Source organism: Oncorhynchus mykiss, chromosome 12 (genome assembly GCF_057628025.1).
Source record: "Oncorhynchus mykiss isolate SJ-2025 chromosome 12, ASM5762802v1, whole genome shotgun sequence".
NCBI lineage: Eukaryota > Metazoa > Chordata > Actinopteri > Salmoniformes > Salmonidae > Oncorhynchus > Oncorhynchus mykiss.
Genome location: NC_143033.1, coordinates 13745151 through 13770248, shown reverse-complemented (window position 1 = coordinate 13770248; position 25098 = coordinate 13745151). Strand labels below are relative to the sequence as shown.

The 25098-nt window shown below is 47.0% G+C and overlaps 1 protein-coding gene across 1 annotated transcript in view; it reads right to left on the bottom strand.

Moving 5' to 3' along the window:
• Positions 1-25098, bottom strand: part of LOC110536984 (spermatid perinuclear RNA-binding protein) — a 61589-nt gene that overhangs the window by 18651 nt on the left and 17840 nt on the right. Inside the window, exons 5-12 of the mRNA XM_090191761.1 lie at positions 18650-18744; positions 17743-17838; positions 16307-16418; positions 15568-15665; positions 13342-13528; positions 11212-11420; positions 4268-4411; positions 2531-2665 (exon numbers count right to left, since the gene is read on the bottom strand). Of these exons, the coding sequence (XP_090047887.1) occupies positions 2531-2665; positions 4268-4411; positions 11212-11420; positions 13342-13528; positions 15568-15665; positions 16307-16418; positions 17743-17838; positions 18650-18744 (1076 nt within the window). The remainder of the gene's footprint in view (positions 1-2530; positions 2666-4267; positions 4412-11211; positions 11421-13341; positions 13529-15567; positions 15666-16306; positions 16419-17742; positions 17839-18649; positions 18745-25098) is intronic.

Sequence of the window (25098 nt, the reverse complement as noted above, 5' to 3'; positions counted from 1 at the left end):
ATAGCGATATCCTGTATGTCTGGTGGTATAGAGATATCCTGTATGTCTGGTGGTATAGTATAGAGATATCCTGTATGTCTGGTGGTATAGTATAGAGATATCCTGTATGTCTGGTGGTATAGTATAGATATATCCTGTATGTCTGGTGGTATAGAGATATCCTGTATGTCTGGTGGTATAGAGATATCCTGTATGTCTGGTGGTATAGTATAGAGATATCCTGTATGTCTGGTGGTATAGAAATATCCTGTATGTCTGGTGGTATAGAGATATCCTGTATGTCTGGTGGTATTGTATTGCTACTGGTGCTGACTAATGACACCAGCCAGAGGAAGGATCTGTAGCTTCAACACCTGTATCCATCAGACAGGAGAAACACTACATGTCAGGTGTGACAGACTTGACCTTCGCAAAGTGATGTGGATCTATCACAGAGTCACTGAGGCGTGACAGAAAACATCACAGCTGAGCAGAGGGAAGAATGACTGGATGGGACAACACTACACTGGTCTGGAGGGAGGAATGATTGGATGGGACAACACTACACTGGTCTGGAGGGAGGAATGACTGGATGGGACAACACTACACTGGTCTGGAGGGAGGAATGACTGGATGGGACAACACTACACTGGTCTGGAGGGAGGAATGACTGGATGGGACAACACTACACTGCTCTGGAGGGAGGAATGACTGGATGGGACAACACTACACTGGTCTGGAGGGAGGAATGACTGGATGGGACAACACTACACTGCTCTGGAGGGAGGAATGATTGGATGGGACAACACTACACTGGTCTGGAGGGAGGAATGACTGGATGGGACAACACTACACTGGTCTGGAGGGAGTAATGACTGGATGGGACAACACTACACTGGTCTGGAGGGAGGAATGACTGGATGGGACAACACTACACTTCTCTGGAGGGAGGAATGACTGGATGGGACAACACTACACTGGTCTGGAGGGAGGAATGACTGGATGGGACAACACTACACTGGTCTGGAGGGAGGAATGACTGGATGGGACAACACTACACTGGTCTGGAGGGAGCAATGACTGGATGGGACAACACTACACTGCTCTGGAGGGAGGAATGACTGGATGGGACAACACTACACTGGTCTGGAGGGAGGAATGACTGGATGGGACAACACTACACTGGTCTGGAGGGAGGAATGACTGGATGGGACAACACTACACTGGTCTGGAGGGAGGAATGACTGGATGGGACAACACTACACTGGTCTGGAGGGAGGAATGACTGGATGGGACAACACTACACTGGTCTGGAGGGAGGAATGACTGGATGGGACAACACTACACTGGTCTGGAGGGAGGAATGACTGGATGGGACAACACTACACTGCTCTGGAGGGAGGAATGACTGGATGGGACAACACTACACTGGTCTGGAGGGAGGAATGACTGGATGGGACAACACTACACTGGTCTGGAGGGAGGAATGACTGGATGGGACAACACTACACTGGTCTGGAGGGAGGAATGACTGGATGGGACAACACTACACTGGTCTGGAGGGAGCAATGACTGGATGGGACAACACTACACTGCTCTGGAGGGAGGAATGACTGGATGGGACAACACTACACTGGTCTGGAGGGAGCAATGACTGGATGGGACAACACTACACTGGTCTGGAGGGAGGAATGACTGGATGGGACAATACTACACTGGTCTGGAGGGAGGAATGACTGGATGGGACAACACTACACTGCTCTGGAGGGAGGAATGACTGGATGGGACAACACTACACTGGTCTGGAGGGAGGAATGACTGGATGGGACAACACTACACTGGTCTGGAGGGAGGAATGACTGGATGGGACAACACTACACTGCTCTGGAGGGAGGAATGACTGGATGGGACAACACTACACTGGTCTGGAGGGAGCAATGACTGGATGGGACAACACTACACTGGTCTGGAGGGAGCAATGATTGGATGGGACAACACTACACTGGTCTGGAGGGAGCAATGATTGGATGGGACAACACTACACTGGTCTGGAGGGAGCAATGATTGGATGGGACAACACTACACTGGTCTGGAGGGAGGAATGACTGGATGGGACAACACTACACTGCTCTGGAGGGAGGAATGACTGAATGGGACAACACTACACTGGTCTGGAGGGAGCAATGACTGGATGGGACAACACTACACTGCTCTGGAGGGAGGAATGACTGAATGGGACAACACTACACTGGTCTGGAGGGAGCAATGACTGGATGGGACAACACTACACTGGTCTGGAGGGAGGAATGACTGGATGGGACAACACTACACTGCTCTGGAGGGAGAAATGACTGGATGGGACAACACTACACTGCTCTGGGAAAGACTGATGTAGTATCTGATGAGCTAGCCAGGTAGTATGCACCAACCTACCATTGAGTTATATCAAAGTTCTTAGACAGTCAGTGTGTGTGTGTGTGTGTGTGTGTGTGTGTGTGTGTGTGTGTGTTATATACTGTTCCAGTGGAGAAACGGCCGGTGCATTCCTCACCTCCATGGCAAAGCGTTTGTCATGGCTGCCCCCGCTCTCTGATATGAGCTCGTACTTCAGACCTCTGCGTTTCTCATTGAGCTCCATGACGGGGTTCTTACCGCTGGCCGTCAGAATAGGACCCTGAGTTCGGACCTGCGAGACCACAAGAACAGAATAAAAATCTGATTACAGACAGATAACATAACCAGCAACACTGAATCAACAGAGAATCTACACTATATATACAAAAGTATGTGGACACCCCTTCAAATTAGTGGATATGGCTATTTCAGCCACATCTGTTGCTGACAGGTGTTTAAAATTGAGCACCCAGCCATGCATTCTCCATAGACAAACAATGGGTTTCCATGGCCGAGCAGCCGCACACAAGCCTAAGATCACCATGCGCAATGCCAAGCGTTGGCTGGAGGGGTGTAAAGCTTGCCGCCATTGGACTCTGGAGCAGTGGAAACGTGTTCTCTGGAGTGATGAATCACGCTTCACCATCTGGCAGTCCAATGGACAAATCTGGGTTTGGAGGATGCCAGGAGAACGCTACTTGCCCGAATGCATTGTGCCAACAGTAAAGTTTGGTGGAGGAGGAGTAATGGTCTGGCACTGTTTTTCATGGTTTGGACTAAGCCCCTTAGTTACAGTGAAGGGAAATCTTAACACTACAGCATACAATGACATTTCTGTGCTTCCAGTGGAAAGGCACAAAGTGAGGTCCATACAGAAATGGTTTGACTAGATCGGTGTGGAAGAACTTGACTGGCCTGCATAGAGACCTGACCTCAACCCCATTGAACACCTATGGGATTAATTGGTATGCCGACTAAGAGCCAGGCCTAACCACCCAAACTCAGTGCCCGACCTCACTAATACTCTTGTGGCTGAATGGAAGTAAGTCCCAGCAGCAATGTTCCAACATCTAGTGGAAAGCCTTTCCAGAAGAGCGGAGGCTGTTATAGCAGCAAAGGGAGGACCAACTGCCCATGATTTAGGAATGAGATGTTCCACGAGCAGGCGTCCACATACTTTTGGTCATGTAGTGTATATTGCTTCTGGTGGCCTTGCGTGCACGTATGTGTGTGTGTATGTGTGTGTGTGCGCGTGCTCGTTACGAGACAGGGACATTTTCATTGTTCATTTATTATGGATACCCACATACATGTAGGTATGTTATGCTCATCAAAAACAATGCTGACCACTCTGTCTCCATGTACCAGAATGCTGCCGTTGGTAACAACATTCTCACCTATACTGTTAAGGCTGCAAGCTCTACCAACAAAATATGATCTAGCACTCTGGTACCCTGCAAACCATGATCCATTTTGTATTCTACATGAGTCAAATGCAATGGAGTCCATTGCCCATGTTGTAAATGGCTGCTGTTCATAGAAGGATGCCAAGAAGCTGCTTAAATACCAGCCCTTCGTGGCACGCTGGGATGCCTCGGGTGTAGGTGCAAGCTGGTGGCACTGATATTTGGCAGTCTCGGCCAGGTACACAGGCTTGCAGGGCGTGGCCTCCAGTATGCGGGTCAGACAAAAACTGGGGCAAAAGCATTTGTCTAGGTACTGCTCTGTTTCAGCTGTCGTGGGCAGCCTAGCTGTTTGGACAAGGAGATTCTTTCTGTACCCTTGAGTGCCACGCATACAGGGACCTTTGAAATGTTTGGATCCTTTTCTTGTACATTTGATTGGTGGATTCAAATAAAGTGTGTGTGTGTGTGTGTGTGTGTGTGTAGTGTACCTCCAGTGTATTTGAGCTGTCTGAGTGTGTTGTGTTATTGCTGTGTGTGGACGATTCACTCCTCCCCTCTCCGTCTGACTTCTCGTCTGCACTGCAGTCCAGGTCCGTATCAAACCCTGTAGGGTAACCCATCGCCTGAAGGACCTAGACAGAGGAGGAGAGGAGGAAGAGAGATAGAGGGAAGTGGAGGAGGATTAGAAGAGAAAGAGGAGAGGAGGAATGAGAAAGTGGGGAGGAATAGATGGACGAAGAGGAGATGAAGAGGAATGAAAGCAAGTCAGGCACAAATCCATATTCAACCACTTCTGATTCCTTCCTCTAAAACTATCCCAATGTTCATTCACTTCTTAACAATACTACTGGTCGGTCCTGAATTCCGGTTCTGAGTGACTGAGTTTAATCTCCAACACTGTATTACTATAATAGCAGGTTCCCTACAGGCTAATTCACCAGCAGAAGCACAGTACAGTTGGGGCTTCTGTAGTCAGTGGACCGGTACCTTTCTCTGTGTGGATGGAACAGGATCACCCTTTGTGTCTGACCCAAATTGGTGAATGTGCTGCAGCTGGACACACACACACGCGTGCGCACGTAAACATGCATACACACACAGTCGCGCGCGCAGGGCCATTACCAGAGTCTGAGTTTTAGTGAAGTCCATCTACAAACACTTAGCCTCTACACATTAACTCAGAGGAACCTGTTAGCAGAACATGGATTTTATTAACAAAAGGTAAACAAATATGTTTGCTTTACGGAACTTTCTTGTTGTTGCAGTTTTACAGCTAATTTCCTGCAATTCTAAACATTTTGCATGACTTATTCCATGTTAATATTGTATTTGAGTGAGAAATCAATGTGGGGCCCCCTTGAGGTGCCCTGCGTGCTAGGTTGGTAATTGGGCCATGATTATTACAAGTTTAGATAGCTGGCTAGACTAACTAGACTAATTTACCAATAAAACAAAGTAGTACTGACATGGGCTGATTTATACTAGTCATTAGCAGTCCTCTTATCCAGAGTGACTTACAGGACCACTTAGGGTTAAGTTCCTGGCTCAAGGGCACATCGACAGAGCTTTGTGGGCTCCGGGATTCGAAACAGCAATCTTTCAGTTACTGTCCTAACGCTCTAACCGCTGGGCTTCCTGCCTCCTAATTCAGTGACATGTTACAAGAGGAAAACTACTGATGCACAACCAAGTCTCAACAGTTTTTCGAAAACATTACAGAGGTCCGGACCTCGGTGCGTCCCTGCGCGTGAGTCACTGAGGGTGCGTCCCTACGCGTGCGTCCCTGAGCGTGAGTCACTGAGTGTGCGTCCCTGAGCGTGCGTCACTGAGCGTGCGTCACTGAGCGTGCGTCACTGAGTGTGCGTCCCTGCGTGCGTCACTGAGTGTGCGTCCCTGCGTGCGTCCCTGCGCGTGAGTCACTGAGTGTGCGTCCCTGCGCGTGCGTCCCTGAGCGTGCGTCCCTGAGCGTGCGTCCCTGAGCGTGCGTCCCTGAGCGTGCGTCCCTGCGTGCGCGTCCCTGCGCGTGCGTCCCTGAGCGTGCGTCCCTGCGCGTGCATCCCTGCGTCCCTGAGCGTGCGTCCCTGAGCGTGCGTCCCTGAGCGTGCATCCCTGCGTCCCTGAGCGTGCGTCCTTGCGCGTGCGTCCCTGCGCGTGCGTCCCTGAGCGTGCGTCCCTGAGCGTGCGTCCCTGAGCGTGCGTCCCTGCGCGTGCGTCCCTGCGTGCGTCACTGAGTGCGTCCCTGCGCGTGAGTCACTGAGTGTGCGTCCCTGCGCGTGCGTCCCTGAGCGTGCGTCCCTGAGCGTGCGTCACTGAGCGTGCGTCACTGAGTGTGCGTCCCTGAGCGTGCGTCACTGAGTGTGCGTCCCTGCGTGCGAGTCACTGAGTGTGCGTCCCTGCGCGTGCGTCCCTGCGCGTGCGTCCCTGAGCGTGCGTCCCTGCGCGTGCGTCCCTGAGCGTGCATCCCTGCGTCCCTGAGCGTGCGTCCTTGCGCGTGCGTCCCTGCGCGTGCATCCCTGCGTCCCTGAGCGTGCGTCCCTGAGCGTGCGTCCTTGCGCGTGCGTCCCTGCGCGTGCGTCCCTGCGCGTGCGTCCCTGAGCGTGCGTCCCTGAGCGTGCGTCCCTGAGCGTGCGTCCCTGAGCGTGCGTCCCTGCGCGTGCGTCCCTGAGCGTGCATCCCTGCGTCCCTGAGCGTGCGTCCTTGCGCGTGCGTCCCTGCGCGTGCATCCCTGCGTCCCTGAGCGTGCGTCCCTGAGCGTGCATCCCTGAGCGTGCGTCCCTGAGCGTGCGTCCCTGAGCGTGCGTCCCTGAGCGTGCGTCCCTGCGCGTGCATCCCTGCGTCCCTGAGCGTGCGTCCTTGCGCGTGCGTCCCTGCGCGTGCGTCCCTGAGCGTGCGTCCCTGAGCGTGCGTCCCTGCGCGTGCGTCCCTGCGCGTGCGTCCCTGAGCGTGCGTCCCTGCGCGTGCGTCCCTGAGCGTGCGTCCCTGAGCGTGCGTCCCTGAGCGTGCGTCCCTGCGCGTGCGTCCCTGCGCGTGCGTCCCTGCGCGTGCGTCCCTGAGCGTGCGTCCCTGAGCGTGCGTCCTTGCGGCACCAGATCAAAGCAGCGGAGAAGCAGAGTAACCCTCCTGGACCTGTTATGGCAATCGTTGGAGGATAGAGGATCATCCCAGCTCTATGCTTGGGAGAGTCTCTTTGTTCACAACGACTTTGGGATTACACGGCTTTGGCCGCCTTACCCCACAGTATCCAGTAGGGGGGCGGGCGAGGAGGGGGGTTAGTCATCCCTGTGTGACCACAACTGGAGCCCAACAACACAACACTGCATGACCGACACTTGCACTCCTCTCCTCTCCTCACACAACACAACAGATGTGTCTGAATCGCATACTTCTCTCCTCACAAAACACAATAGATGTGTCTGAATTAGAGGTCGACCGATTAATCGTAATGGCCGATTAATTAGGGCCGATTTCAAGTTTTCATAACAATCGGAAATCGGTATTTTTGGGCGCCAATTATTATTTTATTTTTTTACACCTTTATTTAACTAGATAAGTCAGTTAAGAACACATTCTTATTTTCAATGACGGCCTTGGAACGGTGGGTTAACTGCCTTGTTCAGGGGCAGAACGACAGATTTTCACCATGTCAGTTCGGGGGATCCAATCGTGCAACCTTACAGTTAACTTGTCCAACGCTATAACCACCTGCCTCTCATTGCACTCCATGAGGAGCCTGCCTGTTCCGCGAATGCAGTAGAAGCCAAGGTAAGTTGCTAGCTAGCATTAAACTTATCTTATAAAAAAACAATCAATCATAATCACTAGTTATAACTACACATGGTTGATGATATTACTAGTTTATCTAGCGTGTCCTGCGTTGCATATAATCGATGCAACGCTGAGGGATGATTTAACAAAAGCACATTTGCGGAAAAAAAAAGCACAATCATTGGACGACTGTACCTAACCATAAACACCAATGCCTTTCTTAAAATCAATACACAGAAGTATATATTTTTAAACCTGCATATTTTTCTAAAAGAAATCCAGGTTAGCAGGCAATATTAACCAGGTGAAATTGTGTCACTTCTCTTGAGTTCATTGCACGCAGAGTCAGGGTATATGCAACAGTTTGGGCAGCCTGGCTCTTTGCGAACTAATTTGCCAGAATTTTACGTAATTATGACATAACATTGAAGGTTGTGTAATTTAACAAGAATATTTAGACTAATGGATGCCACCCGTTAGATAAAATACGGAACGGTTCCGTATTTCACTGAAATAATTAATGTTTTGTTTTCTAAATTATAGTTTCCGGATTCGACCATATTAATGACCTAAGGCTCGTATTTCTGTGTGTTATTATGTTATAACTAAGTCTATGACTTGTTAGAGCAGTCTGACTGAGCGGTGGTAGGCAGCAGCAGGCCCGTAAGCATTCATTCAAACAACAATTTCGTGTGTTTTGCCAGCAGCTCTTCGCAAGCAAAGTGCTGTTTATGACTTCAAGCCTATCAGCCTAATGGCTGGTGTAACCGATGTGAAATGGCTAGCTAGTTAGCGGGGTGCGCGCTAATAGCGTTTCAAACGTCACTCGCTCTGAGACTTAGAGTAGTTATTCCCCTTGCTCTGCATGGGCCACGGCTTTTGTGGAGCGATGGGTAACGCTTCTTCGAGTGTGGCTGTTGTCGATGTGTTCCTGGTTCGAGCCCAGGTAGGAGCGAGGAGAGGGACGGAAGCTAAACTGTTATACTGGCAATACTATAGTGCCTATAAGAACATCCAATAGTCAAAGGTATATGAAATACAAATGGTAGAGAGAGAAATAGTCCTATAAATACTATATTAACAACAACCTGAAACCTCTTACCTTGGAATATTGAAGACTCATGTTAAAAGGAACCACCAACTTTCATTTGTTCTCATGTTCTGAGCAAGGAACTTAAACGTTAGCTTTCTTACATGGCACATATTGCACTTTCACTTCTCCAACACTTTGTTTTTGCATTATTTAAACCAAATTAAACATGTTTCATTATTTATTTGAGGCTAAATAGGTTTTTATTAATGTATTATATTAAGTTAAAATAAGTGTTCATTCAGTATTGTTGTAATTGTCATTATTACAAATACAATTTTTAATTTTATTTTATTTTTTTAAATTTTTTAAAAAAAAAATTAAATCGGCCAATTAATCGGTATCGCTGTTGAAAAATCATAATCAGTCAACCTCTAGTCTGAATCGCATACTTCTCTCCTCACACAACGCAACAGATGTGTCTCTGGTCTACTAACTTACTTATATAATATCTTATACAATCATATTACCTATCTGTCTGTCTAGACTGTGACCCTGTGTACAAACACTAATGCCTCAATGCTGTTGCTACTATACAACTATTAGTACTATCTAGTAGTTCTATCACAACGACCCGACCTGAACCAGATGTTCAGTTTCACAGTCCTTTCTAGCACCGCTCCATCTACTATGGTGAATGTGTAAGCAGGCCGGCGAAGTACAGCTCAGCAGTCTGAACAGCCTGCAACACTCCCACACTGTACACTGCATTGTAAAACACACTCACAAATCAATATCAAATGTTATTTGTCACATGCTTCAAAAACAACAGGTGTGGACCAATAGTGAAATGCTTACATACCGGACCTTCCCGACATTACAGAGAAAGGTAGAATAATAATAACACAATGACTTAGTTATATACACTGGGTACCAGTACTGAGTCAATGTGCAGGGGTACGAGGTCATTGAGGTAGAAATGTACATATAGGTACAGTAGGGGTCAAATGACTAGGCAACAGGATAGATAATCAACAATGCAGATAGTTAAATAGTTAACTAATATCTACTCTGACTAACTATTTAGCAGTCTTATGGCTTGGGGGTAGAAGCTTGTTCAGGGTCCTGTTGGTTCCAGACTTGGTGTATCGGTACTACCTGCCGTGCGGTAGCTGAGAGAACAGTCTATGACTTGGGTGGCTGGAATCTTTGAGAAATGTTCAGGCCTTCCTCTGACACCGCCTGGTATAGAGGACCTGGATGGTAGGGAGCTCAGCCTCAGTGATGTACTCGGCCGTACGCTCCACCCTCTGTAGTGCCTTGCGGTCGGATTCCAAGCAGTTGCCATACCAAGTGGTGATGCAGTCAAGATGCTCTCAATGGTGCAGCTGTATAACCTTTTGAGGATCTGAGGACCCATGCCAAACCTTTTCAGCCTCCTGATTGGAAAGAGGCAGTGTCTTGACTTCTTCACGACTGTCTTGGTGTGTCTGGACCATGTCAATTCCTTCGTGATGTGGACACAGAGGAACTTGAAGCTCTCGACCTGCTCCACTACAGCCCTGTCGATGTGGAACGGGGCGAGCTTGGCATTCTGTTTCCTGTAGTACAGGATCAGCTCCTATCTATTGCTGACGTTGAGGGGCAGGTTGTTGGGATACGTATGTACGGTCACTGTGGGGACGACGATGCACTTATTAATGAAGCCGGTGAATGATGTGGTAAACTCTTCAATGCCTTCGTATAAATCCCGGAACATACTCCAGTCTGTACAAGCGAAACAGTACTGTATCTTAGAATCCGCTTCATCGGACCACTGGTACGTCCAGTTAGAGTTTTTGCTTGTAAGGTGGAATCAGGAGGATAGAGTTATGGTCAGAGGGCAAGGGAGAGCCTTGTATGCGTTTCTGTGAGTGGAGTAAAGGTCATCTAGATTTTCTCACCTCTAGTTGCACAGGCGACATGCTGGTAAAAAATGTTTCCTGCATTAAAATCACTGGCCACGAGAAGCACCGCCTCTGGGTGTGGATTCTCTTGTTTGATAGGTGGTTGGTAGGATAATGTTGAACAGAATGTCAAGTTTGTTCTCTAGTGACTAAGTTTGCTAACAGAAGGCGGTTTATTATCTCGCCAACGGAACAGAGGGTAGAGGCGGTTTATTATCTCGCCAACAGAACAGAGGGTAGAGGCGGTTTATTTTCTCGCCAACGTATTTTGGTCAGGATGCCGGCTCGTCTGACTCTTCTGCGCGGTGGCTTCCTCTTTAAAATCACGGGCATTAGGGCCTGGTCCGGAGAAAGCAGAATGTCCAGAGTTGCCGACTCGAAGTAGAAATTGTAATCCGAGGTTATTGATCGCTCTTCTGATCTCCAGAAGTGATTTTCAGTCATAGGAAATTAATGGCGAAGACATTATGTATAAAAAACAGTTAAGATCAGCGTAATTTAAAAAAATATATAGTAGGATTGATCAGGAGCCTGTCAAACGGCTGCTATCCACTGCAGCACCATCTCAGTTGACCAGGGGTACCTGCCCTCTATTTAGCCCCTCCGACCCACACGCTTTATTTACCTCCCCTTCCCAACATGTATCCACCTCTTCTCTCAGTCACCTGGCATATAGGGAGGGATCTTTTACCTTCACAGCAACATGCAGCTTGGCGGTTTTCTTGGAGGAGCCTGAGGCTTCGTGCACAGTGCTGTCTACGTCTACAGACATGGTGAAGACAGGAGCGTGGACCGGGCCGGACTGGGACAGCAGCTTGTACTGCAGACCTGGACGTATCTGATTCAGACGCATCAGAGCATTCATTGGTTGGTTGGTGTCTATTGCTTTGCTGTCGAGGACTGGAGGATAGGTGGAGTAGAGAAAGAGTAAAGGAGAGACAACGAGAGAGAGAGAGAGAGAGAGAGAGATAGATAGAGAGAGAGAGAGATAGAGAGAGAGAGAGAGAGAGACAACGAGAGAGAGAGAGAGAGAGAGAGAGAGAGAGAGAGAGAGAGAGAGAGAAAGGGAGCGAAAGAGAAAGGGAGACAGCGAGAGATAGAGAGAGAGAAAGGAAGACAGAGAGTGATAGAGAGAGAAAGGGAGACAGCGAGAGATACAAGAGAGGGTAAACAAAATAACAGTGATTGTTGTTCAATCAACAAATGTCTTAAATACATGGTGATATTATAAATGCTTATTCACAGAACACTGTATCTGAGAAGTTGCCTTGGAGCTTTTGATTGTGTTTTTGAATATTACAAAAGGGGACCCTTACTTCCAAAGTAGAGCTGGGCGGTATACCTTATTTTACTATATAACGGTATTGATGCACTGACCGGTTTGGGTTTTTACTTCACCTTCTCTAACGGTACTTGAATGTTTGATTTGTTAAATTTGATAAGCTGTGTGTAATGTCTATTTTTATAGTTTACTCGCTACTTGAGTCATCCCTCTCCACTCTCTCATTGCCCCTTTCCACACAGACCTAGTCCCGCATTTGTTGTTGCTTGCCCACGAGACACTTTCGCTCAGTCTGCATGGTCAATGCAGCACATGCAACAATGTTGATGACAACAATGTTGTTTCCAATTTGATTTTAATATAAATCCTTGTTCTATAATTACAATGTTAGTTTGTGTTTCTTACATCTGCAAACAGCTAGTTTGTATTTTCTTAGTCAGTTAAGCTAAATCGTGTTAGTCACTAATGTTAGCTGGCTAACTAGCTAATAAAAGTAGTGAGTCAGAGCAACCGTAGCTAGCTAATACAGCCTGATACCAGTATTGGTGGAGGCCTAAAATCAGCATGTTGTTTGTGCAACAGTATCTTCTAAATCAAAGAGGAATAGGCGAAGCATGAATATGTTGGCTACATGAATAAAGATTTAATGTAGCCAAAGATTATAGGGTCCCCGAGGAAACACGTAACATCACTTTGGTTCCTACCCTGTCACAATAACTCAATGCATTTTCATTAGTTGTCATGTCAAACAACACTGTATTCAAAGTGCCCACTATTATTTATATTCTAACTATAGAATTAGAACAGTCATTCTATTTCCATGATTCCAACAGTTCTCCCAAGTGTTTTAATCTAATTCCCAATGCAACATTTGGTTAAATATAAGGCCTAGTATTTTGCCCATATCGTGGCAGTGTGGAAATGATCTCACATGAGTGCAGGAAATGCAGAACTTGATGAAATGCAGGAAATTATTTTTGGTTGAAGTTGAATTGAACAGTATAAAGCAATCAGAATGTAGAAAGACTCATTGAAATCACTTATAATGTATGTGTTGCCACACTAGGATCACTCACTACTAAAGCAAATTTAGAACTTGTATTAATCAAAAACATAAAATACCATAAAAAATGTGAAAAATATCATATGATATGATATTTTGGCCATATCGCCCAGCCTTTTCCAAAGACCATCATTTCTGCCTAATTCTAACATAGTAGCACTACCCAACCACCATCTCAAAACACAGAAACAGTTTGATCAAATCCTCAGGCAACAGCTTCACATTCTGACTGTGATGTGTGGCTGTGTGCACTATTCTATTCCAGAAGCTCATTGCTAAATCTGTTTCCTTCTAACCAATTCCTTCTGATAAGTTTATTATAGCCTGGTCCTAGATCTGTTTATTCTGTATAGCCAACTAGAGAAACTACTGGCCGTAATTGTCCCCAAAAAATGTCTGTGGACAAATAAGTTTATCTTATATTATCACATGGCCCAGGTCAAATGACTGAGCAAGGTCAGGGGAGCAGAGCTGACCTTTCCTCAGGTTCCTCTTCATTTTCTTGATGAGGTCTTTGTCGTCCGTGGGCCCGTCCTCATAAGGCCTCTTTAGCCCAGAGCCATCCCTGTCTGACCAGGGGTACTTCTGGGGTTTACTAGAGGGGAGAGGGTCCATCTCCAGCACCTTGTAGATCTGACCAAACGCCATCAGTCTCAGGGCGTGCTGAGAGAGAGAGAGAGAGAGAGAGAGAGAGAGAGAGAGAGAGAGAGAGAGAGAGAGAGAGAGAGAGAGAGAGAGAGAGAGAGAGAGAGAGAGAGAGAGAGAGAGAGAGTGTGAGTGAGTGAGTGAGTGAGAGAGAGAGATAGAGAGAGAGATAGAGAGATAGAGAGAGAGATAGAGACTGCCATCACAGTTGCCAGGTGTCACTGGGTTTACTTAGCAACAGTGGCTCCAGTACTAACTCCAGGTAAACAATACAAGCAGATCATTTGAGCAGCACTTTGCTGTGGCTCAGACTAGTGACATAGAGAAGCTATTGGGTCTTCATGGTTCACTGTATCTATGACTATGTCTGCAGGGAAATATATTGTGGATATCGTGATTGGCAGTTTAACACCACCTGTTCGTCACTGAGAGAATGATGAAAGGAGAAGCAGCACAGACTTACCTAAGATAAAATAGATGCCTTTGGGGCTGCACGCACGCACGCACGCACACACACACACACACACACCTCCATTCTCTCGCTCCATCCTTCTTCTCTCTATCCTCTCTATATCCTCTCTCTCAAAAAACTGTCTATATAACATCCCACAGTTGACAGTGAATGTCAGAGCAAAAACCACTATGAGCTCGAAGGAATTTTCCGTAGAGCTCCGAGACAGGATTGTGTTAAGGCACAGATCTGGGGAAGGGTACCAAAACAATTCTGCAGCATTGAAGGTTCTCAAGAACACAGTGGCCTCCATCGTTCTTAAATGAAAGAAGTTTTGAACCACCAAGCCACCCAGCTTCCTAGAGCTGGCCGCCCGGCCAAACTGAGCAATCGGAGGAGAAGGGCCTTGGTCAGGGAGGTGACCAAGAACACGATGGTCTCTCTGACAGAGCTCCAGAGTTCCTCTGTGGATATGGGAGAACCATCTAGAAACACTCCACAAAGGCCTTTATGGTAGAGTGGCCAGACGGAATGACATTTAAAAAACAGATTAAAAAAAACACCTTACACCTTGCTTTGTGAAGCAACACAACATTGGCACAGACACACGCACACACAGAGATCTAACATCTTTGGAGAGACCTGAAAATAGCTGTGCAGAGCTTGAGAGGATCTGCATATATATATATATATATATTATTTTTACCTTTATTTAACCAAGCAAGTCAGTTAAGAACAAATTCTTATTTTCAATGACGGCCTAGTGGGTTAACTTCCTGTTCAGGGGCAGAACGACAGATTTGTACCTTGTCAGCTCGGGGGTTTGAACTTGCAACCTTCTGGTTACTAGTCCAACTCTCTAACCACTAGGCTACCCTGCCGCCCCAGGTGTTGCAGTCATACAGGTTTGCTTGTAGCGTCATACCCAAGAAGACTCGAGGCTGACAAAGGTGCTTCAACAAAGTACTGAGTAAAGGGTTCGAATACTTATATAAATGTGATATTTCAGTTTTAATTTTATATAAATTAGCAACAATTTCTAAAAACCTATTTTTGTTTGTCATTATGGGGTATTGTGTGTAGATTGTGCTGAATTACTTTCCGAATGTAAATACACATAAATACGGGCTCACACACACACGTCCCAGGGTTACTGAGGCAGTGCTTTTCCATGCTCATCATTAAGGTTCAGATCCTGGGTGGGAGGCGGTGAGGCTGGATTGATAAGGTGTGTGTCGATGCAGTCCCACAGCCCAGAGCCCAGATAAGAGTAGGTAGCTGAGCAGAGCATCTTTAAGGGCTCTCCCCTGTCTGACAGGAGTCTAATCTCCAGGCTACAGAAGAGATAAGAGGATGGAGTCCCCCTGGCCAGCTGCTGTCAACACGAAACACTCACTGCAGACAACTACACCGAGGACTCTACCTGGACGCTATAGAATGGCCTCCAGGAATGACCGACTGGGTTGAAACCTAGGTCTCCTGCATGCCACAAGACTGTGTTAGCCCACTGAGCTAAAGCCTTGGGGCATTAGCACAGGGCATCAGGTCTCAGGCAAGGTTATATATCCCACGAGTTATAAGTGACAGGTGTGAAGTGAGGTGTTACCTGTGCATTGTAGGTGATGGCCTCAGCCTCCTCGTCTGTCATGGCCGTCAGGGTGTTGGTCAGCTTCTTCTCACATGGGTCATGTAACCCTGGTCCTCCTGGGGGTCGGAAGGAGACTTTATTCAAAAGTGGCATTGTCAATGAGACATCATCATATTCTGGTCTTTCCTTACAATATCAATACAGTATCATAACGTTCCATCCCTTCCTGTGCTTTCAAAACTACAGATCTCCCCCTCCTCCTCCTCATTCCTACAGACCTCCCCTCCTCCTCCCCATTTCCTACAGACCCCCCCTCCTCCTCCTTATTTAATATAGTCCTACCCCTCCTTATTTCATACAGACATCCCCTTCCTCCTTATTTCATACAGACCTCCCCCTCCTCCTTATTTCATACAGACCTCCCCCTCCTCCTTATTTCATACAGACCTCCCAATCCTTCTCCTTATTGACTGTTCGCTCAGGTGAACTGAATGAGCCTCTCATTCCTACATCATTCAATACTAATGAGTTAGTATTAAAATATCAATATCGTAAAATCAACCTGATCATCAGAAAGCATTAACAGGATTGTTGTTTTCCCATTTATTTTTGTAACGGGGAAGAGAGAGAGAGTAGAGACAGACAGACAGATAGAACGAGAAAGACAGAGCGAGCGAGAGAACGAACAAGAAAGAGAGACAGAAAACCTAGAAGAGAGAGAGCGAGAGGGAGAGAGAGAGACTGGTAGGTACTGTACCTGGAAGCAGGATTCCCGAGGCGAGACACTCCATGACTCTACGTAGGGCTTCCCCTGCACCCAGCGGCCGGTTACACGTGGCTATGGCCTTCTCACAAATCAGCTCCAGGGGCTTGGCATGAGAAGGAGAGAGATCAAGATTAAGTTCAGGATTAAGTTCAAGTAAGGACAGAGAGATCAGAGCAGCTGTTAGTGGCACACAACCCACTTTTGTTCAGAGAGATTGTTAATGGAAACATATCCTGGAGTTTCTTTATTTTTCAAATGCAGTTTATTATTTTCTCCTTGCGACTGGGAATATGCTGGATGTGCAAACTACACCTGTACACTAGTGATGAGCGGGTTGACTCATAATCCGCAGTCCCCACGGTTATATCATCGGGTTGACTCATAACCCGCAGTCCCTAAGGTTATATAGGCGGGTTGACTCATAACCCACAGTCCCCACGGTTATATCATCAGGTTGACTCATAACCCGCAGTCCCTACGGTTATATCATCGGGTTGACTCATAACCCGCAGTCCCCACGGTTATATCATCAGGTTGACTCATAACCCGCAGTCCCTACGGTTATATCATCGGGTTGACTCATAACCCGCAGTCCCCACGGTTATATCATCGGGTTGACTCATAACCCGCAGTCTCCACGGTTATATCATCAGGTTGACTCATAACCCGCAGTCCCTACGGTTATATAGGCGGGTTTACTCATAACCCGCAGTCCCTACGGTTATATCATCGGGTTGACTCATAACCCGCAGTCCCTACGGTTATATAGGCGGGTTTACTCATAACCCGCAGTCCCTACGGTTATATAGGCGGGTTTACTCATAACTCAGAGTCCCCACGGTTATATCCACGGGGCAGGCGGGTTTAGGGTCATGAAATATTGTGTGGATGGAGGGCGGGTGGGTGATGGGTTGAATAAAGAGAAAACAATGCCTTTAAAAAAAACGATGTATCATTTTTGTGTTAATTGATATCTGTAGGCTACATTGAGGTTTTTCTTTCATTATTTTAGGTTATCTGTCATTAGTGGGTAAGCCTAAAATATAGGGCCTAACTGTACGTTCACCAAATAGCCTACACGCTAATCACCAAATAGCTTACACACCAATCACCAAATAGCCTACACACCAATCACCAAATAGCCTACACACCAATCACCAAATAGCCTACACACCAATCACCAAATAGCCTACACACCAATCACCAAATAGCCTACACACCAATCACCAAATAGCCTACACACTATAAGCAGAAACATATCTAAATCAGACAAAAGAAAATCCTGCGTCCCCCCTCAAAATATCGTCTCTGACTAGCCTACAGCGCATTTTCTATATTGGCTGGTTAGGGTCGGGTGCAGGCCTGTGGATGGGTTGTACCCCTTTAAACTGTGCAGACTGTGACAGCCTTTGTACAGACAGACTCACCCATCCTTTGAGTGGCTCCCAGGCTGGCAGTCTATTGCTCATGTTTCTTAGGATCCTGAGGATGATGACACACGACTTCAAGCCATTTACTCTGGCCTGAGAGGAGAGGGAGAGGAGGTAACAACGATATTACAAGAGGAGTACTACTGTACAATGTCAGTAAATGAAATGTTAGTAAATGGAGCCGAATAGTCCAGAACTAAGTTGTGGTTTTTGTTGCATTGTTGAGTTGAGAGTGGTAGAAAAAAGGTTTACAATTGTGACAGTCAGGCAGGTTTCAGAACAGCCAAATGAAAGGTAAGCATTGACAATTGTGACAGTCAGGCAGGTTTCAGAACAGCCAAATGAAAGGTAAGCATTGACAATTGTGACAGTCAGGCAGGTTTCAGAACAGCCAAATGAAAGGTAAGCATTGACAATTGTGACAGTCAGGCAGGTTTCAGAACAGCCAAATGAAAGGTAAGCATGGACAATTGTGACAGTCAGGCAGGTTTCAGAACAGCCAAATGAAAGGTAAGCATTGACAGAGCACCATTGAGAGATGAAATGAGTCATTTTTGTATGAGACAAAAGTATTGTTTGGTCATGTTTTGTCAGTCAGGAAGGTTTCAGAACAGCCAAAAGAAACAATTGCTTTTGTAGCCTTACAATTCTCTCGCTCTCTCTCTCTCTCGGCTATTGTACTACACCGAGCATGATTGAGAGATTACATGAATGAGTCATTTTTGTATGAGAGAAATGGATTATTTTATCATAAGAATGTTTTCGATTATAGTTTGCAGATAGCTGCCATTTCAAATAAATTATATATTTTGATTCATTTCATTGATTAATTTGATTCATTCATGTTCCTATGATCATAAGGCTACAATAACAATGGCGAGGTTAAGTAGAACTGAGAGCCAACCTGGAACCATTTGGCATGTCGTAGAGCCGCCAGGGCTACCAGGCATCTGTGCCTGTCCAGCATGTCTGCAGGGTCGGACAGCTCAACACCCTCCACTGGTGAAATAAGAATGGGATATATATATACACATACACTGTACACACTACCGCTCAAAAGTCTGGGGTCACTTAGAAATGTCCTTGTTTTTGAAAGAAAAGCACATTTGTCCATTAAAATAACATGAAATTGATCAGAAATACAGTGTAGACATTGTTAATGTTGTAAATTACTATTGTAGATGGAAACGGCAGATTTTTTGTGGAATATCTACATAGGCGTACAGAGGCCCATTATCAGCAACCATCTCGCCTGTGTTCCAATGGCACGTTGTGTCAGCTAATCCAAGTTTATAATATTAAAGGGATAATTGATCATTAGAAAACCCTTTTGCAATTTTGTTAGCACAGCTGAAAACTGTTGTAAAACGGGCCTTCTTTAGACTAGATGAGTATCTGGAGCATCAGCATTCGTGGGTTCGATTACAGGCTCAAAATGGTCAGAAACAAAGAACTTTCTGAAGAAACTCATCAGTCTATTCTTGTTCTGAGAAATGAAGGCTATTCCATGCGAGAAATTGCCAAGAAACTGAAGATCTCGTACAACAATGTGTACTCCCTTCACAGAACAGCTCAAACTGCCTCTAACCAGAATAGAAAGAGGAGTGGGAGGCCCCAGTGCACAACTGAGCAAGAGGACAAGTACATTAACGTGTCTAGTTTGAGAAACAGATGCCTCACAATTCCTCAACTGGCAGCTTCATTAAATAGTACCCGCAAAACACCAGTCTCAACGTCAACAATGAAGAGGCAACTCCAGGATACTGGCCTTCTAGGCAGAGTTTGTCTGTCCAGTGTCTGTGTTTCTTTGCCCATCTTTAATTTTTATTGGCCAGTCTGAGATATGGCGTTTTCTTTGCAACTCAACAGCATGCTTCACGGTTGGGATGGTGTTCTTCGGCTTGCAAGCCTCCCCCTTTTCATCCAAACATAATGATGGTCATTATGGCCAAACAGTTCTATTTTTGTTTCATCAGACCAGAGGACATTTCTCGAAAAAGTACGATCTTTGTCCCCATGTGCAGTTGCAAACCGTAGTCTGGCTTTTTTATGGCGGTTTTAGAGCAGTGCCTTATTCCTTGCTGAGCGGCCTTTCAGGTTATGTAGATATAGGACTTGTTTAAATGTGGATATAGATACTTTTGTACCTGTTTCCTCCAGCATCTTCACAAGGTCCTTTGCTGTTGTTCTGTGATTGATTTGCACTTTTCGCACCAAAGTACGTTCATCTCTAGGAGACAGAACACGTCTCCTTCCTGAGCGATTTGACGGCTGTGTGGTCCCTTGGTGTTTATACTTGCGTACTATTGTTTGTACAGATGAACGTGGTACCTTCAGGCATTTGGATATTGCTCCCAAGGATGAACCAGACTTGTGGAAGTCTACAATTCTTTTCTGAGGTCTTGGATGATTTCTTTTGATTTTCCCATGATATTAAGCAAAGAGGCACTGAGTTTGAAGGTAGGCCTTGAAATACATCTACAGGTACACCTCCAATTGACTCAAATTAGGTCAGAAGCTTCTAAAGCCATGACATAATTTTCTGGAATTTTCCAAGCTGTTTAAAGGCACAGTCGACATAGTGTATGTAAACTTCTGACCCACTGGAATTGTGATACAGTGAATTATAAGTGAAATAATCTGTCTGTAAACAATTGCTGGAAAAATTACTTGTGTTACGCACAAGTAGATGTCCTAACCGACTTGCCAAAACTATAGTTTGTTAACAAGACATTTGTGGATTGGTTGACTTCAACTGTATCTCTTATTTTTTTATCCACAGATTGTGAGTCAATATAACTAGTATTATTTATTGACTGACTATGGCTTTTATTTTAAGTGAATTCCTGAACCTGTGACCAGAAACAAGCTACATAGGGGCAATAGCATGAATACATGTTGCCTATCTATCTTTATAAAATTTAAAGCAGAAGTGCATTCATATCTATCATTCTATTTAAATGGCCTTGTTGAGTAACAGTCTGTCTCAGAAGAAGCCCCTCCCACTCCCTTCCCTCACCAGCCAGCCACACCAAGTGCTCGCTAGTGATCTGGTGCCACATTCGGATGTAAATGGACTGGCTCTCAATGCAGCGTGTCATCCAGAGTGGGCAACATTAAACCTTTGAAATGGTCATGGTCTTTCAGTACAGACAGAACTAGGACTGATGGTCGGTTCATAGACATTACCATCCAAAGTGGCAAGGCACGGCAGGCGATTTTACGCCCTTAGAGCTAAATGTATGTTGAGACCAAACCAATCACATTGTTTCCATCTTCATATCAATCATGCCTCACTTTCTAATCAATGCAACGGTATTCGACCCTGGAAATGTCTGTGTTCTTTCAGCTGTGTACAGGCTGTGTACACTGAAGACACACTGTGTACAGCCAGCAGCCTGGGTGCAGCCTGGGTTCAGTCTGCTGTGTAATATTGAGCCGTTCCTCACTGGGACAGGGTCCTTGACCCGTCTGTCTCTCGCTAGAAATACGTTGGGTACGAGAGGGGCTTATTTAGACCTTACTGTTGAGCAGGATGGAGCGGGCGGGAACACGATGGATGGCTCCGGTATTGATTTGTCGGTCTAGATTCCTTCCCCCCACCTCCCCTCCCTTTGAAATTTGTTTCCTTTCGGAAATTAACTGGATTTGAACCCCATCTCTGTCTCTCATGCAATCTCATCCTGCTTAGTCAGGGTTAAACCCTGCAGCTGGGTTTAGTTAGCCCTGCAGCTGGGTTTAGTTAGCCCTGCAGCTGGGTTTAGTTAGCCCTGCAGCTGGGTTTAGTTAGCCCTGCAGCTGGGTTTAGTTAGCCCTGCAGCTGGGTTTAGTTAGCCCTGCAGCTGGGTTTAGTTAGCCCTGCAGCTGGGTTTAGTTAGCCCTGTAGCTGTTTAGTTAGCCCTGCAGCTGTTTAGTTAGCCTTGCAGCTGTGTTTAGTTAGCCCTGCAGCTGGGTTTAGTTAGCCCTGCAGCTGGGTTTAGTTAGCCCTGCAGCTGGGTTTAGTTAGCCCTGCAGCTGGGTTTAGTTAGCCCTGCAGCTGGGTTTAGTTAGCCCTGCAGCTGGGTTTAGTTAGCCCTGCAGCTGGGTTTAGTTAGCCCTGCAGCTGGGTTTAGTTAGCCCTGCAGCTGGGTTTAGTTAGCCCTGCAGCTGGGTTTAGTTAGCCCTGCAGCTGGGTTTAGTTAGCCCTGCAGCTGTTTAGTTAGCCCTGCAGCTGGGTTTAGTTAGCCCTGCAGCTGTTTAGTTAGCCCTGCAGCTGGGTTTAGTTAGCCCTGCAGCTGGGTTTAGTTAGCCCTGCAGCTGTTTAGTTAGCCCTGCAGCTGGGTTTAGTTAGCCCTGCAGCTGTGTTTAGTTAGCCCTGCAGCTGTTTAGTTAGCCCTGCAGCTTGGTTTAGTTAGCCCTGTAGCTTGGTTTAGTTAGCCCTGTAGCTGTTTAGCCCTGCAGCTGTTTAGTTAGCCTTGCAGCTGTGTTTAGTTAGCCCTGCAGCTTGATTTAGTTAGCCCTGTAGCTGTTTAGCCCTGCAGCTGGGTTTAGTTAGCCCTGCAGCTTGGTTTAGTTAGCCCTGTAGCTGTTTAGCCCTGCAGCTGTTTAGTTAGCCTTGCAGCTGTGTTTAGTTAGCCCTGCAGCTGTGTTGTTAGCCCCGCAGCTGTGTTTAGTTAGCCCCGCAGCTGTGTTTAGTTAGCCCTGCAGCTGTGTTTAGTTAGCCCTGCAGCTCGTTAAGTTAGCCCTGCAGCTCGTTAAGTTAGCCCTGCAGCTCGTTAAATTAGCCCTGCAGCTGTTAGCCCTGCAGCTGTGTTTAGTTAGCCCCGCAGCTCGTTAAGTTAGCCCTGCAGCTCGTTAAGTTAGCCCTGCAGCTCGTTAAGTTAGCCCTGCAGCTGTTAGCCCTGCAGCTGTGTTTAGTTAGCCCCGTGGCTGTTTAGTTAGCCCCGCAGCTGTGTTTAGTTAGCCCCGCAGCTGTGTTTAGTTAGCCACGTAGCTGTTTAGTTAGCCACGTAGCTGTTTAGTTAGCCACGTAGCTGTTTAGTTAGCCCCGCAGCTGTTTAGTTAGCCCCGCAGCTGTGTATAGTTAGCCCCGCAGCTGTGTATAGTTAGCCCCGCAGCTGTTTACTTAGCCTTGCAGCTGTGTTTAGTTAGCCCTGCAGCTGTTTACTTAGCCTTGCAGCTGTGTTTAGTTAGCCCCGCAGCTGGGTTTAGTTAGCCCCGTAGCTGTTTAGTTAGCCCCGTAGCTGTTTAGTTAGCCCCGTAGCTGTTTAGTTAGCCCCGCAGCTGTTTAGTTAGCCCCGCAGCTGTTTAGTTAGCCCCGCAGCTGTTTAGGTAGCCCCGCAGCTGTTTAGGTAGCCCCGCAGCTGTTTAGGTAGCCCCGCAGCTGTTTAGGCAGCCCCGCAGCTGTTTAGGTAGCCACGTAGCTGTTTAGGTAGCCACGTAGCTGTTTAGGTAGCCCCGCAGCTGGGTAGTTAGCCCCGCAGCTGGGTTTAGTTAGCCCCGCAGCTGGGTTTAGTTAGCCCCGCAGCTGTTTAGTTAGCCCCGCAGCTGTTTAGTTAGCCCCGCAGCTGTTTAGGTAGCCACGTAGCTGTTTAGGTAGCCACGTAGCTGTTTAGGTAGCCACGTAGCTGTTTAGGTAGCCCTGCAGCTGGGTAGTTAGCCCCGCAGCTGGGTTTAGTTAGCCCCGCAGCTGTTTAGTTAGCCCCGCAGCTGTTTAGTTAGCCCCGCAGCTGGGTTTAGTTATCACCGCAGCTGGGTTTAGTTAGCCCCGCAGCTGGGTTTAGTTAGCCCCGCAGCTGGGTTTAGTTAGCCCTGTAGCTGTGTTTAGTTAGCCCTGCAGCTGTTTCGTTAGCCCTGCAGCTGTGTTTAGTTAGCCATGTAGCTGTGTTTAGTTAGCCCTGTAGCTGTTTAGTTAGCCCTGTAGCTGTTTAGTTAGCCCTGTAGCTGTTTAGTTAGCCCTGTAGTTGTTTAGTTAGCCCTGTAGCTGTGTTTAGTTAGCCCTGTAGCTGTGTTTAGTTAGCCCTGTAGCTGTGTTTAGTTAGCCCTGCAGCTGTGTTTAGTTAGCCCCATAGCTGTTTAGCCCCGCAGCTGGGTTTAGTTATCACCGCAGCTGGGTTTAGTTAGCCCTGCAGATGTGTTTAGTTAGCCCTGTAGCTGTGTTTAGTTAGCCCTGCAGCTGTTTCGTTAGCCCTGCAGCTGTGTTTAGTTAGCCATGTAGCTGTGTTTAGTTAGCCATGTAGCTGTTTAGTTAGCCCTGTAGCTGTTTAGTTAGCCCTGTAGCTGTGTTTAGTTAGCCCTGTAGCTGTGTTTAGTTAGCCCTGTAGCTGTGTTTAGTTAGCCCTGTAGCTGTGTTTAGTTAGCCCTGTAGCTGTGTTTAGTTAGCCCTGTAGCTGTGTTTAGTTAGCCATGCAGCTGTGTTTAGTTAGCCCCATAGCTGTTTAGCCACGTAGCTGTTTAGTTGGCCCCGCAGCTGTGTATAGTTAGCCCCGCAGCTGTGTATAGTTAGCCCCGCAGCTGTGTATAGTTAGCCCCGCAGCTGTGTATAGTTAGCCCCGCAGCTGTGTATAGTTAGCCCCGCAGCTGTGTATAGTTAGCCCCGCAGCTGTTTACTTAGCCTTGCAGCTGTGTTTAGTTAGCTCTGCAGCTGTTTACTTAGCCTTGCAGCTGTGTTTAGTTAGCCCTGCAGCTGTTTAGTTAGCCCCGTAGCTGTTTAGTTAGCCCCGTAGGTGTTTAGTTAGCCCCGCAGCTGTTTAGTTAGCCCCGCAGCTGTTTAGGTAGCCCCGCAGCTGTTTAGGTAGCCACGTAGCTGTTTAGGTAGCCACGCAGCTGTTTAGGTAGCCACGTAGCTGTTTAGGTAGCCCCGCAGCTGGGTAGTTAGCCCCGCAGCTGGGTTTAGTTAGCCCCGCAGCTGTTTAGTTAGCCCCGCAGCTGTTTAGTTAGCCCCGCAGCTGTTTAGGTAGCCCCGCAGCTGTTTAGGTAGCCACGTAGCTGTTTAGGTAGCCACGTAGCTGTTTAGGTAGCCACGTAGCTGTTTAGGTAGCCCCGCAGCTGGGTAGTTAGCCCCGCAGCTGGGTTTAGTTAGCCCCGTAGCTGTTTAGTTAGCCCCGCAGCTGTTTAGTTAGCCCCGCAGCTGTTTAGTTAGCCACGTAGCTTTTTCGTTAGCCCCGCAGCTGGGTTTCGTTAGCCCCGCAGCTGGGTTTAGTTATCACCGCAGCTGGGTTTAGTTAGCCCTGCAGCTGTGTTTAGTTAGCCCTGTAGCTGTGTTTAGTTAGCCCTGCAGCTGTTTCGTTAGCCCTGCAGCTGTGTTTAGTTAGCCATGTAGCTGTGTTTAGTTAGCCATGTAGCTGTTTAGTTAGCCCTGTAGCTGTTTAGTTA